Source organism: Capsicum annuum, chromosome 2 (genome assembly GCF_002878395.1).
Source record: "Capsicum annuum cultivar UCD-10X-F1 chromosome 2, UCD10Xv1.1, whole genome shotgun sequence".
Classification (NCBI taxonomy): domain Eukaryota; kingdom Viridiplantae; phylum Streptophyta; class Magnoliopsida; order Solanales; family Solanaceae; genus Capsicum; species Capsicum annuum.
Window position 1 is genome coordinate 134721154 of NC_061112.1, and position 15948 is coordinate 134737101.

The window sequence follows — 15948 nt, forward strand, 5'->3', positions numbered from 1 at the left end:
TATAAATATTAGCAACAAAGTTTTAATTCCCGTATTTTATATAATTTTACGGGGGTTAAAATAACCCCCACAGTTAGACCCATTTTTTTTATAGTGATAGAGGTGCTTTTGCCACCATTTTGATAAATAAAGATTGACAAATAATATCTAAATGTTGATTGAAACTAGTAGCTTAAATTGATGAAATGTTGGTGTTAGCAAACCTCAAGCTTGTAATGATAATGAAGATGAAGTAAACTTGAGCTCTGAGAAAATGAGGAAAAGTCCACAACTTAAGGGAGATTAAATCTGGACCATCGATTTTAGATCAAACATGACACATGGACTGCATGAGTCATTAAGTTGTGGAACCTTCTTTTCTTTTCTAATTTTAATCAGTTAATATAAGCAATTTATTATTTTTCATTTAGTTGTAGGTTAGACAAATAGAATTTGTATAGCTGTCGTAGGCCTAACAAAATGTGATTCCTTTTACTTGTATTTATACATGTACAGTGATGACGAAATACAGAGAAGGAAAATTTTTTCACAAGTCATCTTCTTCTTTCAGTTTTTTCTCTAATATGGTATCAAAGCGGTAGATCTTTCTTGCTCTTTCTTCATTATTATTGTAATTTCATCATGATGAATCCACCTGGTAATCAAACTCCTACAAACAGTGAGACTTTATCTCCTTTAACTGTTGGTAGCCCTTCAGCTACCATTAACAATGAACAACACGAACACCCTTTTTACCTGCATCCTTCTGATTCTCCTGGTATGTTGCTGGTGAATGCTTAATTTAATGGCAGCGGATATGGTGCTTGGAGGAGGGCTATGTTCATCGTTTTGTCCGCTAAGAACAATCTTGGGCTTATTGATGGAACTATTTTGGAGCCCAAGCTTTCTGATCCTTTATTTCCAGCATGGAATAGATGCAATGACATGGTTATCTCCTGGCTTCTCCATTCTTTATCCAGGGAAATTGCTGAAATTGTAATTTATTTCAGATCTGTAAGAGAAATTTGGAAAGAGTTGAAAGACAGATTTGGTCAAAGCAATGGACCTAAGTTATATCAACTTCAAAAAGAGCTCAGTGATCTGCAACAAGGTGTCTCTGATGGTACAGGATATTATACCAAGGTTAAAAGGATATGGAATGAATTAGATTGCCTTGATACCAGCAATCATTGCACTTGTGATTGCACTTGTGGAGGTAAAGAAAAAACCTCCAAATCCCATCAAGTGGGAAGGTTGATTTCGTTTATAATGGGGCTAAATGATACTTATTCAGGAGTGAGAAGTAACATTCTCATGTGTTCTCCCTTTCCCAACATTAACCAAGCCTACTCCCTTTTGGTTCAATATGAAAAACAAAGGGAGATCAAAGTTGCTCAACACCCAGCTGAATCTATTTTCCTAGTAACTAGAAATCAGAGGTTCACCAATCCTAGGACCTATGATGGTAGGAGAAATAATTTGATTTGCTCTCACTGTAAGAAACCTGGCTACTCTGCTGAAAAATGCTATAGACTAATAGGATTTCCAGTAGACTTCAAATTCACCAAGAGTAAAAAGAATCCCCCTAGTCATGTTTTTGGAAATACAACAATTGGAATTGATCCTGAAGGAATTAACTCAACGTCCCATAAGGGAATCACTCAGGAGTAATATCACAACATCTGTCACCTTCTTCAACAAGCAAAATTTGAGATCCCAAAAAAAATCAATTCTGAAGTTGCAGTCAGTGCTAATTGTATTGGTATATCTAAACGCTCTTCCATTAAACCTTCCCCTATTCTTTGGATCTTAGACTCAGGTGCATCTGAGCATATAACCTGTGATATGAGTTTATTATTCAATATTAAAACTCTTTCTAAACCAATTTTTGTCAATCTTCCTAATTTTTAAAGAGTTAAAGTCACTCAAGCCGGATCTGTTAATATTTTTCCTGATTTCACTATCTCAAATGTCTTATTCCTTCCTACCTTGAAGTTCAATTTATTATCCATCCATAGATTATGTCAATTAGATGATGGTATTCTTATTTTTTCTCCTTTTTGTGCTATTTTGCAGGCCCCTTCAATGAAGAGGCCAGTGGTTGTTGGTAGACAAAGAGAGGGACTTTATCTACTCCAATCCTTCAAACCTAGTTTTATCTCTTTAGAGAAAATTAAGGACTCTTATCCATCTTTCTTCAGTTGTAATGACTTACAGCCTTTAGTTTCTACTTCATGTTCAAGTTTTGTTTCATCAAATGTACTGTTGTGACACAACCGTTTGGGGCATTTACCCTTATCTAATATGAGAAATATTTCTTTCATTCCATGTTCTTCTTCTCATTTACTTGATCAATGTGTTATTTGTGCAAAAGCAAGACAAGTCAAATTACCTTTTCCTTCTAGCATTATTTCAACCTCAAGCATATTTGAACTTATACACATTGACACTTGGGGACCCTATAAAGAATATATTCATGATAGTTTCAAATATTTTTTAACCATCGTTGATGATTTTAGTAGGGGGACTTGCACTTATCTACTTACCACCAAGTCCAATGCATTTACTCTTCTTAAATCTTTCTTGGGCCTGGTAGAAAGACAATTTGGAAAAAAGGTGAAGAGAATTAGATCAGACAATGCCCTAGAACTTGGGAGTAGCTATGCGGGGTCTCATTTTTTTTCTTCCCAAGGAATCCTACATGAGACTACTTGTATATACACCCCTAAAAAAATGGAGTTGTTGAGAGAAAACACAAGCACTTGTTAGAGACTTATAGGGCACTGTTATATCAATCTAATTTACCTATTTGTTTTTAGGGTGAATGTTTATTGACTTCAACTTTTCTCATAAATCGATTCCCTTCCCCCACTCTCAATCACAAAACCCTTTATGAGGTCCTATTTGGTATTTCACCTTCCTATTACTACCTAAAGGCTTTTGGTTGTCTTGCTTATGCTTGCACTCTCTCTGTTCATAGATCTAAACTTGATCTTAGGGATGTACCCTGCATTTTTATTGGTTATCCAACTAGAAAGAAGGGTTACAAACTTCTCAATCTTGAAACAAAGAAAATTTTTGTCTCCAGAAATGTCAAATTTCACGAAACTGTCTTTCTTACATCCATTACACTACCAACTTTAATTTTTTCCCCACTATATCATCTCCAACTTCTTCTGATGATACATCAATTTTTTATCACATTAATCACTCTCACGATCATTTCCTTACTAACTCTGATGAACTCATTTCTTCCCCTTCTATTGATTCCTCTATCTCTACTCACTATGTTACTGCAGATGTTTCTACTCCTATCCCCACTCCTCCTCCTCCTCCTCCCATTAGAACTTCTACAAGAATTCATAAGCCCCCCAGTTATCTTAAGGATTACATTTTTAATTCAGTTTTTTCTCTCCTATCACCACTTCTTGTTTTTCTGCTCACATCACTCCTCATATTCTCTCATTTTCTGCTCTTTCTCCAACCAATCAATCCCTTCTTAGCTCTACCTCCTACATTTCTGAGCCTTCTTTCTATTCCCAGGCAGCCCAGAGTCCTGGGTGGCAAATGGCTATGACTAAAGAATTTGAGGCCCTCAACCTAAATAAGACATGGGATGTTGTTTTACTGCCTGCAGGACAACGTGCCTTACCCTGTAAATGGGTCTACAAGGCCAGATATAGGTCTGATGGAAATTTAGAAAGGTTAAAGGCTCGTTTGATCATATGAGGTGATACTCAAAAACAGAGGATTGACTTTACTGAAACGTTTTCACCTGTTGTCAAGATGACTACCATCAGATGCATATTGGTTGTGGCTATCAAACTTGGTTGGGATCTATTTCAACTTGATGTAGACAATGCCTTCCTACATGGTGACTCACAGGAGGTTGTCTACATGAAGTTCCCTTCGGGTATGAATCCACCATCTCCCAATCATGTGTGTCTTTTAAAGAAGTCTCTTGATGGTTTACGTCAGGCATCCCGACAGTGGTATGCTCGAATCACAGTTGCCTTAAGTTTTAAGAGATACTCTCATTCATTGAACAACTATTCACTGTTCTTTAAGAAATCTGGCAGTCTTATTACGATCCTCGCTGTTTATGTTGATGATATTCTAGTTACAGGAAATGATTTACAGGAACAACGGATGCTAAAAGATTTTCTACATGCCGAGTTTCGTATTAAGGATCTTGGCCTTGCTCACTTTTTCCTTGGAATGGAAATAATTAAGGAGCCAACTGGTTTGATACTTACTCAAAAGAAATTCACCATGGAGTTGCTCGAAGAGTTCAATTTCTTCAATCTCCTTCCTGCCTGTGCTCCTTTTGATCCCACTCACAAGCTCCATTCGGATGAAGGTGAGTTGCTTTCGGATCCGACTGTCTATCGACGATTGTTGGGCAAGCTAAATTTTTTAACACACACTCGCCCAGATCTCTCCTTCTCAGTACAACATCTCTCTCAGTTTATGCAAACCCCCCGTCAATCTCATTTGGATGCTGCATTTCACTGTCTCTGCTATCTTCTTAAAGACCCCAACTTGGGGTTTTTCATGAATGCTAGTCTTTGCCTCGATTTATTGGCTTTTTGTGACTCCGATTGGGGATCCTGCCCTGTTTCTCGGCGCTCAATGAGTGGATATTACATTAATTTTGGGGGATCTCCTGTTTCCTGGAAATCAAAGAAACAATCTTTAGTTTCTTTATCATCGGCGGAGGCTGAATATCGTTCTATGCGAAGAGTGGTTGCCGAGATTACCTGGTTGGTTCTTTTATTTGCCGATTTATCCATCACACCTTCTTTGTCGGTCACTTTGCACTCCGATAGCCGGGCTGCGATTCACATCGCGAAAAACCCAGTTTTTCATGAACGAACGAAGCACGTCGAACTGGACTGTCACTTCGTTTGACAACAGTTCCTCGCTGGCCTAATCTTTCTTTCCTATCTTCTTTCTCAATCTCAGCTTGCTGACGTTTTCACCAAACCATTATCTGGTCCCTCTCATTAGCAACTTATTTGCAAGTTGGGTGTTACTTCGTCCCCCTCCAACTTGAGGGGGATGTTGGTGTTAGCAAACCTTAAGCTTGTAATGATAATGAAGATGAAGTAAACTTGAGCTCTGAGGAAATGAAGAAAAGTCCACAGTTTAAGGGAGATTACATCTGGACCATCGATTTTAGATCAAACATGACACATGGACTGCATGAGTCATTAAGTTGTGGAACCTTCTTTTCTTTTCCAAATTTTAATCAGTTAATGTAAGCAATTTATTATTTTTCATTTAGTTGTAGGTTAGACAAATAGAATTTGTACAGCTGTCGTAGGCCTAACAGAATGTGATTCTCTTTACTTGTATTTATACATGTACAGTGATGCCGAAATACAAAGAAGGAAAATTTTTTCACAAGTCATCTTCTTCTTTCAGTTTTTTCTCCAATATGAAATGCTTTAGTAAATCATAATTGTTAAACATTAGAAGATCATTTCATAGATGAAAGCATTTCCAAAACATTTTACATTGATCAATACTATACTAACTATTAAGTTTTTAATTTTGATATCTAATATGAATTTGTATATTATTTCTATTGCATTTCTTGACAAGTTTTCTAGTCTTAGCGGTGAATTGAAGATACGGATTTCTTATTTCTGTAAATTGGTATTTTCTATACATTGCAAAGGTTAACTAACATGATTATTAAGATACTAGTTGCGAGGTTGAGTTTAGAGTATCAACATCATACAACATATAGACTATCAATGTATATTATATGTGTATTTAGTATAAATTATGCATAACCTATATACGTTGTATATATTTATAAACTTTGGTCAAAGTGTTTAGGACCGTAATTATCCCTTTGGAGAAAAAATCCAACATCATTACAATTACATGGATGATGTTGTTTGATGTTACACAATATACCCAATGAACTGGGAAATGGGCTTGTGAATGAGAGAACAGATTCTGAAATAAAGATCCAAGAAACATGAAGCCCAATCATACAATTCTCCTCCCCATCAGTCCCATTGCCTGCACATTTGCCAACTGCAGTTTGGGCTGTTCATTTAGCTGGCCTACTCATGATCCATAATAAGAAGAACACCCAACCTATATTTGGGCCTACATTTCCCCCCTTCACGACAAATAGCTACAAATATTATCGGAGTATACGCTAGTGACGGATTCATAATTTAGAGTTAGTGCAAATTCTGTTGATCTTGTTTTTTTTTTTTTTTCACCAAAATTGTTGACTAGAACCAGTATTCCACTAGAAATACCCATTCAAAACAATATTTTAATATTTCACTTAAAGTTCATATTGTATTTCAGTTGAAACTTAAGCTAAACAAGTAGTTGCAAATAATAGTACGCTCTTTTGTTGTTTTTGGGAGCTTTAGGGGGTTGCATGTCACACCAATTTCAAGCTAGTTCGATCTATCCCATTGGCACCTTATAACGCAATTACATCTTTAGTTTCCGTATTTATATTTGGCACCTACTATTTGGTGTAGCAACTATATTTCGATTCATCCTCTTTTTTCGACCTCTAAATTGCAAATACCGAAATACTCTGGCTAAACTATTGTTCCATTAGCTTTAAAAAAGTAATGTGCAGGTAATCTTCTTAATGGAAGCAGATATTACTACTGCTACTTGAGCCAACCAAAAACATACTTCTTTTCTTTTAAAAATCTAAAGTCATTTAGCTCTTTATCAATTATTTCTAAAGCAAAAGCATTCCCCAGTACAAAAATGAAGCTTCTGAAAAGAAAAAGGGCAAAAAGTGAAAGGTATATAAAGCAAAAACCAACAGCAAAGATTCTCCTTAATCATCATAAACACTTTCCTAATGCTACAGTTTTCCTTAACTATACAAAATCTTGGTAGAGAAAATCAATGTCAACACCTCCAAGCAAGTCTAACATGGCCATTGCGTCCATCTTTATTATTTTCCTTACACTTCAATTTCTTAGCATAACAGAAGCTCAATCAAGCATATGCAGAAACTCTTGTGGTGATCTCCCAATTCAGTACCCTTTTGGCATTGATGATGGCTGTGGCAGTCCATATTATAGGCACATTCTTGTATGCACTGGTGGTCAGCTTCAACTTAGAACTCCTTCTGGTAGATACCCTGTTAGAAATTTAAGTTATATCGATCCACATATTCTTGTGACCGACCCCTTAATGTGGAACTGTCTAGATGGTGATAATTTTCGACCGACTAGGCCGTTTAGCCTAGATACTAGCACACATTTCACTTTATCCCATGAAAATGACTACTTGTTCTTCAATTGTAGTGAAACTGATGTGTTAGTTGAGCCAAAACCTATGTTCTGCGAGCGTTTCCCTGATCAGTGTGATTCAACCTGTGATAGTTCTAGTTATCTTTGTAGGCACATGCCTGAATGTCCTTCTGCTTTGAGGAGTAGTTCTTGTTGTTCTTACTATCCAAAAGCTACTGAATCTTTGAGGCTGATGTTGAAGCATTGTGCAAGCTATACTAGTGTCTATTGGAGGAATCTTGGTTCAACCCCCGCATTTGATCAGGCACCCGAGTATGGGATCAGAGTTGATTTTGACATTCCTGTGACTACGCGATGTCTGCAGTGTCAAGATATTGCTAAGGGAGGGGGAACTTGTGGCTTTGATGCAGAAACACAGGATTTCTTGTGCCTGTGTGACCAAGGGAACAGTACAACTTACTGTAATGGTACGTCTGAAGGATTTAAGTTATATACGCTCCGCATAACTTAACATGTTAGAGTACATTAATATTTATCAAATCTTATTAAAAGAAGTTATGTGTATTAGCCGATTGGGTAAATATTTTATGTACTGTCAGTGCGTAGAACTTAAACTCACGTTCTGAAATGCTGTTCTACTATCTGAACAGCACTGTCTATTTTCTGTTTTTGTCATCATTGCTTGATTTTCAATATGCATCACTATAAGAATTTTCATCAATCATGTTAAGGTTAATCTTGATTAAATATATACAGCTCAAGTTGATTTATTTTTATTAATTTACAGATCATACGGGCTCTCACAGAAGAGGAGTTGTTGCAGGTAACAATCAAATTTTATTGATCAATTCCCGCATTGGCTGATTGATATTTTAAGAACATTCAATAGTATAGCTTAACTATCTGAAATGCTGCAGGGACAGCAACTGCAGTTTCAGTAGCCGGGGCATTTGGAATAGGAGCTGGTGTATGGTACTTGAGGAAACTGAGAGCAAAAGCACCAGTAACTCATGGAGTTCAAACCAATGAGAATAGACTCTTCTGAGATCTTCTTTTGAAGTAAAAAAATTGCTCCATTTCTTCCTTTACTTTTTCACTTCTCTTTTACCATTTTCCCCTTCTCCCTTTCAATATTTTATATAGCTTATTCACTTTAATCGGTTCTGTTTGTAAGTTTTAAGGAACCAACTTTTGGTCTTAGCATGTTTGACATTGCTTGTATGTGGAGTAAGGAATGTATTAGAGAATCTCTGCACCTTGTGAGGCCATTTTTGTTTTACTTTTTTTTTTAACTCCATTTACTGTGTGTATCGAATTCGAGTCTAGTTTTGAGCACCAGTCAAGTTGGTTGATTCTGTAGTCTATCTATTTGAATATCTGTGGTTGTCTAATTTCGAACTTAAACTTCTGTTGCCACTAGTACTCTTGCTAGCAGAGATAGAAGCATTAGCAATTCAATATGCGTTAAAAATTTGCTCCTTTTGACATTATATAACACCCATCAAAATCCATTTCATTCTGAACAAAACAAATTGTGCATGAGCTATGTAAGGAATACAACTTTCTCCATATGTATCTCAAAGAAACACAAACCCCTAAAGCCTGAATCTTTCTTGAACTTGCTAACTATGGTACACGTGAATTACATATTAAACATGTGTAATTCCAAGATATTATGTATACTTTGAGGCATTAAAAGAATGGTGATAGGAAAAGGCGGAAAGAAGAAATTCAGTATCAGCAAGGTTCATTGACAACACATTGAAGAGGACCAGCATTGGAAGTTAAAGAAGGGGTTAAAGATCCTTGAGCAACAATGAATGATTGTTCTCTCGTGTATTTTGGAGCAATACTTCCATATCCAGATGGAATAAAATATGCTCCATTCAAAAACACATCCTTGGAGGACCTCCATTTCCAACTCTTCCATCCTTCTTCTTGAGTTTCCCTCTTGGTGACCTGTAATTTATATAATGGCTAACGTTAATCATCTATATACAGTAACGGCAATGGCATTGGTATAAGTTACTTTTTTGTTTACAATTGCTAAGTTTGTGCTTTCCAATTTAAGAACAAAGTAGTTTCATGTTTGTAGACCTCTTTGTTGTAAGCTTTGTCAGGAGCAATGAAATAATTTCCTTCACTGAATATTGTTGGATTTGCACTCCCACCAATGGCATACATTAACCATTGATCATAATAATTGTTGGCCACATGAGCATACCCATACCTAACCCTGCAAGGGGAAAAAAAATGTCAAATGTTTGATAATCTTGATCATTGTTGACACTTGTTCAATTACTGTGATTAATCTTGACAATGTACCTTGGCATTCTCTGAACTAGTTCACGGCCAAAATGGTTGAAAACTACTGTGACTTTCATGATTCTGTCTGCAGTATATTCATCGTTGTGGCCCAATAACATAACCTGGAAAATTTCATTCAAGGTCAGAGCTGAAATATCACTTTATATAGTTGGACTCGAATGTAATGAAAGAGTATCATATCATCCAGTGACAAGGAAGTGACTTACTTTGTCATGCTCAGTGAAGTAATTGTTGGAGATGGTTACTGCAGTTGAAGCATGAATAACATCGAGTAGGCCATCCGTTGCACGAGCAAGATAGCAATGATCAATCCAAACATTTGATGATCCAAACACACTGATGGCGTCACCATCAGAGCCTAATCTTTCACCAACATGTTCAGGACTACTCCTAACCATGCCTTTTTTACCAGCCTCACAATCATGGATGCTAATCCCATGAATAATGACATTTGTGACATAGTCCAATGTGATGCATGGACCATTAGAAATCTCAACTTTTGCACCTCTGCCATCTATAGTCTTGTAACTATTCACCATAAGTTCATTCTCCAGTGTAAGCACCATGTCCCTTTCGAAAATGATCCAAAGTGGCTCGGACTGAATTGCAGCATATCTAAGTGTGCCTCGTTTAGGATTTACAGGGTCATCAGAAGGGTCAGTGACTACATAGATGTCACCATTTTTACCTCCTATGGTACTACTTCCAAAGCCTAATGCACAATCCGCTAAAGCCTTCCGATTTGACGACCAATCGCCTTTCAATCTCCAACATGAATCGATGACATTGAGGAGGCCATTTTTGTGAGGCTGAGGATAATAACTTGGAAGATAATCATGTAGTGATTTGGTTGGATCTTCATGACTTGATTTACCAGCTACCAAGGTAAAAACAAAACAAATTAGAAGCCATGCAAATAGTTGGAGGGAATTAGTTGATTTTGTCATGGCTAATTAATTATGTAATGACGTACATGAGAATCACTAGAGTGAAATTTAACTATATAGTCTGTAGTAGGGGTGGTTAGCATGATGGAATATGTCAATTTCAACTAGCTGTTTGGTGAGATATTTGGAACTTAAAACATTGAACGTGAGAGCACGAGCTACAAAATAAATGAACTATTTGAGTAAGCATTGCCTAGGTACAAAATATAGCATCATATTTTGACTTGAAAAAGAATAATTATTCCAAGTTTGAGGATTACGAGTTCTAAAATGAGACACGTGTTAATGCTATGACTGAGTATATAACTAGTGTACTGGAAAATCAGAATCCTCTACAATAATACGTTAATTAATATTCATGAAATCTAGAACTTGCCACATAACGATTCATTCTTCTCTTATAGTAGTGGTAGTGCTCAGCATTATTAATATTGATGAGTCGCATTAAACAAAGTTGTAACTTTTAACCCCCTAACACTTTCTAATAAAAAGAGAATTCACTTCATATAATCATGTCTTTTAAGTTTTAACTAACCATTGCTCGAAAATTGTTTAATTTCTTTTGTGTGCACAGTGCACCCTTCTATTAGTATTGTTAGGAGACTTTGTTGAGTCCCACATCGGGTTAGGGTGAGGTTAATTAGATTTTTTTATATGGACTTAAGTCATACCTACTCATGATTTCGTGGGATTGAATTAGATTCAAAATTTATTTCTTTATGGACCGGACATCGACCAAATCAATCTGCATCAGATCTTAAAAATTTTCAATTGTAGGGATATGGAATGATATGTGATAGTATGATACTATAGTTTTGTGGAGATGGTTCATTGGTTTGAAGTTTGAGTAAATTCCACTAGATCCTTTTAACATTTTGGGTTTTGGGAAAACATTTTCCTCTTCACCTTTTGAATGGGATAATGAAATATTTTAGTTGCTTGGATGATTAGTTTTTAACTTATCGGTGAGGGTTCAATTTTTTCATTTAATCATCTTGTAATTTCCTACCAAAAAATGTTTTAAAAAAAGGAATAATAAAATCCATGATCATAAATCAACGATAAAAAAATGAGGTGTTTTTTTTTGTTCATCCCTCCCTAGAATCTCTTATCCTTTTTCTCCCTCTTATTCAACGGTATGCTAGCGCTTCTATTGTGTGTAGGTTTCTTTTTTCCTAAAGATGCAGATGAAAAATTTGTCTAGGGTTATGTGAGATGTACTTACCATCCTAATATGCTTCTAATTGACTGTTAGTTCCCCTATTTCTTATAGATATAGTATGATGGAAAATTTGTTCCCGATAATTTTACTAAGGCAAATCCCTTTTACTTTCCAATGGAAAATTATCTTAGGAAAGGTTCTTTTTTTTTTTTTTTGGAAATTTATTTTTTCTTTTCCCTGAATGGGTTAAATGGATGGATTTGAATTGAATTAATAAATAAGTTTATTTAGTGGGATGATCAAGGCGCGCGGTGGGGGTTAGGGGCATTAGCTAATTAAGTGGTGAGAAGGAATCTATGAACTTAGAATGTCATTTATTGAATTGTTTTTTTTTTAATTTTTATTAAAATAGATATTTTTCTAATTTTTAAAAAACGTGTTTTCCCTGAAAACGTAATGACTAACAATACAAACTTGCGAATATTATTTATTTATTCTAACTTGAGCAAAAAAGAGAGACCAATTGCTAAGATCTTTCCCAATATACTACGCATATATTTACATTTACATGAAAGTTTTTTAATGATCAATACAATATCCAAAATGGATCCTCAACACAGTACTCTTCACATCTCATTCTCAGGGATTCTGATTTTTAAGAGTCCCCGTTTGGTAGAAGAAAAATAAAATTAAAAAAGTGCATAAATAACACAAACAATTATATATGCACTTAATTAGTTCCAGGCCAAAATAGAAAGGGTTAAAAGAGAAAAAAAACAGGTTAACATTTATATGCAGTGCAACGCAATGGTCCAGCATCAGCCGTTAAAGAAGGAACTAATGAACCATCAGCCACTGAAAATGACTGAGCCTTTGTGTAATATGGATTAGTAGTCCCATAACCAGATGGTACAAAGTAAGCTCCATTCAAAAATTTATCCTTTGAAGACCTCCACTTCCAATTCTTCCATCCACTCTTAGCTTCCCTCTTTGTAACCTGTATAATCCAGTGATAATAATTGTTTAATTGCTAGTAATATTACGGTAAGAGTTTATGTATTATGCGATATTGTTTGACTGTATTGAAATAAAACAAGTCACAAATATTTTTATGGCTATAATTCATTCCAACACGAGAGTTGAAGAGTAAATTATATGTAAAACATAACAAATGTGTTTTTTTTTTTTGGTTGAGAAGTTAGTATTATTTATTAAAACACCCTAATTATAGTTGTCATGGATTATTAGAATATGGGAAATTAGATTTTTTAAAAACTGCATCATACTCACTTCTGTGGATTTAGCTGCCAAGAAATAATTTCCTTCACTGAAGATGGTTGGATTAGCACTTCCACCAATAGCATACATCAACCATTTTTCATACCGATTGTTGGCCACGTGAGCATATCCTAGTCTCACTCTGCATGTATATATATTTCAAAATTCACAATTTCAAATAAATAAATATGTAGATATGAGATTATATATGTTTCTCTTCTTTCTTTGAGAGTGTGAGAAATTATATTTACCTTGGCATTCTTTCAATTAAACCAGGTCCAAAGTAGTTGAAGGCTACCGTAACTTTCATAACCGTGTCTTCTTTATTGTTGTCATTGTGTCCAAATAACATGACCTGCTCATCAGAATTTTGTCAGTATTATTGGACAAAGATAAAATTCATGGTTTGCTAGCTTATTCAATTTTGAATCTATCACTTAATTAAGTGCAAATTCTAATGTCTCACTTTATCATGTTGAGTGAAGTAGTTGTTGGAAATGGTAACACCAGTAGAAGCATGAATAACATCAATAAGTCCATCAGTGCAACGTGCAAGATAGCAATGGTCGATCCAAATATTTGATGATGCAAATATATCAATGCCATCTCCGTCGGCGCCGTTGCGATGGCCGGCATGCACCGGACTATCCCGGACGATGCCTTTTTTCCCCGGCTTGCAATCATGGATGCTAATCCCATGTATAATCACATGGCTAACACGTTGAATTGTTATACAAGGTCCATATGCTATTTCCACTTTTGCACCTCTTCCATCTATAGTCTTGTAACTATTCATCATAAGCTCATTCTTTAGCGTTATAACCATATCCTTTGAGAAAATAATCCATAGTGGTTTGGTTTGGATTACACCATATCTTAGTGTACCTGGTTTAGGGTTTACCGGGTCGTCCGACGGATTAGTAACTACGTATATCGCACCATTTTTCCCTCCGATGGCTGCTTTGCCATAGCCAACAGCACAATCCGCTAATGCTTGGCGATTCTTGGCCCAGTTTGACTTGGCACGCCAACAAGAATCGATCACGTTCATAGTCTTTTTAGTAGTAGATGTAGGTGCATAGCTTTTTTTAGGAGTATAAGGTGCATAGTACTCCGCTTGTAAAGTTGAGACACCCAAAAAAAGAAGAGCAAGTACAAGTGCTAAAGAAACCATGATGACAAAAGGGAAGTTAGAGGGTGAGTGCTATACGAACTATGGAGAACTGTTGATATATATTAGGGCGTGACAAAGGTGGTGCCCACGATGATATAGAATATTGAGACTAATTCGTTTTGCAATATGGTCAACGTTTTGGCTAAGATTTTGGGGAGCATTAATAGACGTGATTGCACGAGCTTTGGATGATTGACTTTTTGAGAGATTTAAGATTTTTTTTTCTTTAGAAACACTTAATTTAACTGGGATTTGACCTCTTTATAAAGTATATATAGTAATATTTGACTTGATCAAGAATAAAGAAAAACGTAAAATTTGAAATATCCACTGACACTGAATATTGTTCAATTATTATGCATTATTTTGAGCCAAATGCATGGAAAGAACAGAAACTGGCTCCTTCAACCACTACTAAAAAAATCTTGTTTTAGCCGTGTGATTTAGTGAGGAACCTCCCTCACTAATTAAGATTTCGTGAGGATAGTTATCGCTACAAGGTATTTTTCTAATTTGAGCCTTGCTAATTATTAGTGAGGGAGACCTTACAAATTAGTGACGGACTCCAACACTCAACCATCGTTATTTTAATCTCACAATTTTTTCGAAAAATATAATAGAGTGAGGGACGTCCCTTGCTATATTAAAAATATATATAATATTAATTTATTATTTAGTGAGATGTCCTTGCTATATTAAAAAAATATATAATATTAATTTATTATTTAGTAAAGGACAACCCTTGGTATGTGAAAAATAATAAAAATTATAAATTTAAATATATTGAGGGATATCCCTCGCTAGATTAAATAAAAAAAATAATTTAATATTTTGGTATTTTGAGGGATATCCCTCCCTAAGACCCTTGCTAATATGATACTCCATTTTGCTACACCAAAACTACATATTTCAATAGAAAATCAACGTACAATCAATAACAACCAGCAAAACAGTAGGAGAATGCTTTCAAAACAATTAAAACATAAAATTAAGCAACTAAACTTCATACATATTCATCCAACTTAAACAAGATGCAAACAAATATAAAAAAACATGCAAACAAGTAGCAAAAGAAAGTCTTTCAAAAACTTTAAACTAACAAAATCCAAAACTAAAATAACATCACCACCTAATACTCTATTTCATCCTTTCAATCATCCTCATCCTCTCCACCATCATCATCAGAGCTAGGGGCGGAGAACGAGGAAGCTTGATTAACGTATTTACTTGAACCTTGAGTTCTTAGACGTCTGACTCAAGTGTCGTCCTCCGTCACTCCTCCTCCATCCTTCTTTTTCGTTCCTTCTCTTACTTCCTAGCAAACTCCTGAACTTCCTGTCGCATCTTATCAAGTTACTCATCTAGCATGATGACAAACCCCCTATACCTTGCAATTCACACTGGAGGCGATGAAGGTTCTTCTTGAAGTAAAGGTCGTACGCCCTTTCCTTATACACGCCACTAGCTACATCCAGCCAGCAAAAGAGAGTTTCTTTCTTGATAACATGATTGGATTGCCTTGATCATCTATCGGTTGATTCTTTTTGAGCTCTTCAATTGCTTGAAAGTATTCTACATTAAAAGTAAAATTAGTATATAGTAAATGGTATAAAATAAATCATAAGTAAGATTTAAACTACTTTTGAGTTTGAATGTACAACAAAAATGGAGTTATCCAAATTTCATGTATTTTTGACTATGATGTCTTTCGTGTTTCTTGTTCTAGTAGTTCATGGTTGGGGACATGATGGTCATTCCTCTATTTGCAAGATTTCTCAGTCAATATTGAACCTAAAAGTAAAAGGAAAAAGATGATCTTAATATCCT

At 35.5% G+C, this 15948-nt stretch overlaps 4 protein-coding genes across 4 annotated transcripts; 2 read left to right on the forward strand and 2 right to left on the reverse strand.

The window, feature by feature from the left end:
• The first annotated feature begins 497 nt into the window (after window positions 1-497).
• Window positions 498-1650, forward strand: LOC124896285. The gene is made up of 2 exons (XM_047407833.1): window positions 498-577; window positions 792-1650. Exons 1-2 carry the CDS (start codon window positions 498-500, stop codon window positions 1648-1650), a joined length of 939 nt encoding a protein of 312 aa, XP_047263789.1.
• Window positions 1651-6734: 5084 nt separating this feature from the next.
• Window positions 6735-8618, forward strand: LOC107859611 (LEAF RUST 10 DISEASE-RESISTANCE LOCUS RECEPTOR-LIKE PROTEIN KINASE-like 2.7). The gene is made up of 3 exons (XM_016704667.2): window positions 6735-7699; window positions 8020-8055; window positions 8150-8618. Exons 1-3 carry the CDS (start codon window positions 6883-6885, stop codon window positions 8275-8277), a joined length of 981 nt encoding a protein of 326 aa, XP_016560153.1. The 5' UTR covers window positions 6735-6882; the 3' UTR covers window positions 8278-8618.
• A 3-nt stretch (window positions 8619-8621) lies between these two features.
• LOC107859610 (probable pectate lyase 16) lies at window positions 8622-10507 on the reverse strand. Its single transcript, XM_047407070.1, has 3 exons — window positions 9767-10507; window positions 9558-9661; window positions 8622-9468 (listed from the first exon to the last, which is right to left on the reverse strand). The coding sequence occupies exons 1-3, from the start codon at window positions 10505-10507 to the stop codon at window positions 9279-9281; spliced, it is 1035 nt and encodes a 344-aa protein (XP_047263026.1). The 3' UTR covers window positions 8622-9278.
• Window positions 10508-12132: 1625 nt separating this feature from the next.
• On the reverse strand, window positions 12133-14136 carry LOC107861267 (probable pectate lyase 16). Its single transcript, XM_016706615.2, has 4 exons — window positions 13414-14136; window positions 13199-13302; window positions 12960-13089; window positions 12133-12666 (listed from the first exon to the last, which is right to left on the reverse strand). Exons 1-4 carry the CDS (start codon window positions 14119-14121, stop codon window positions 12451-12453), a joined length of 1158 nt encoding a protein of 385 aa, XP_016562101.1. The 5' UTR covers window positions 14122-14136; the 3' UTR covers window positions 12133-12450.
• Window positions 14137-15948: the final 1812 nt, after the last annotated feature.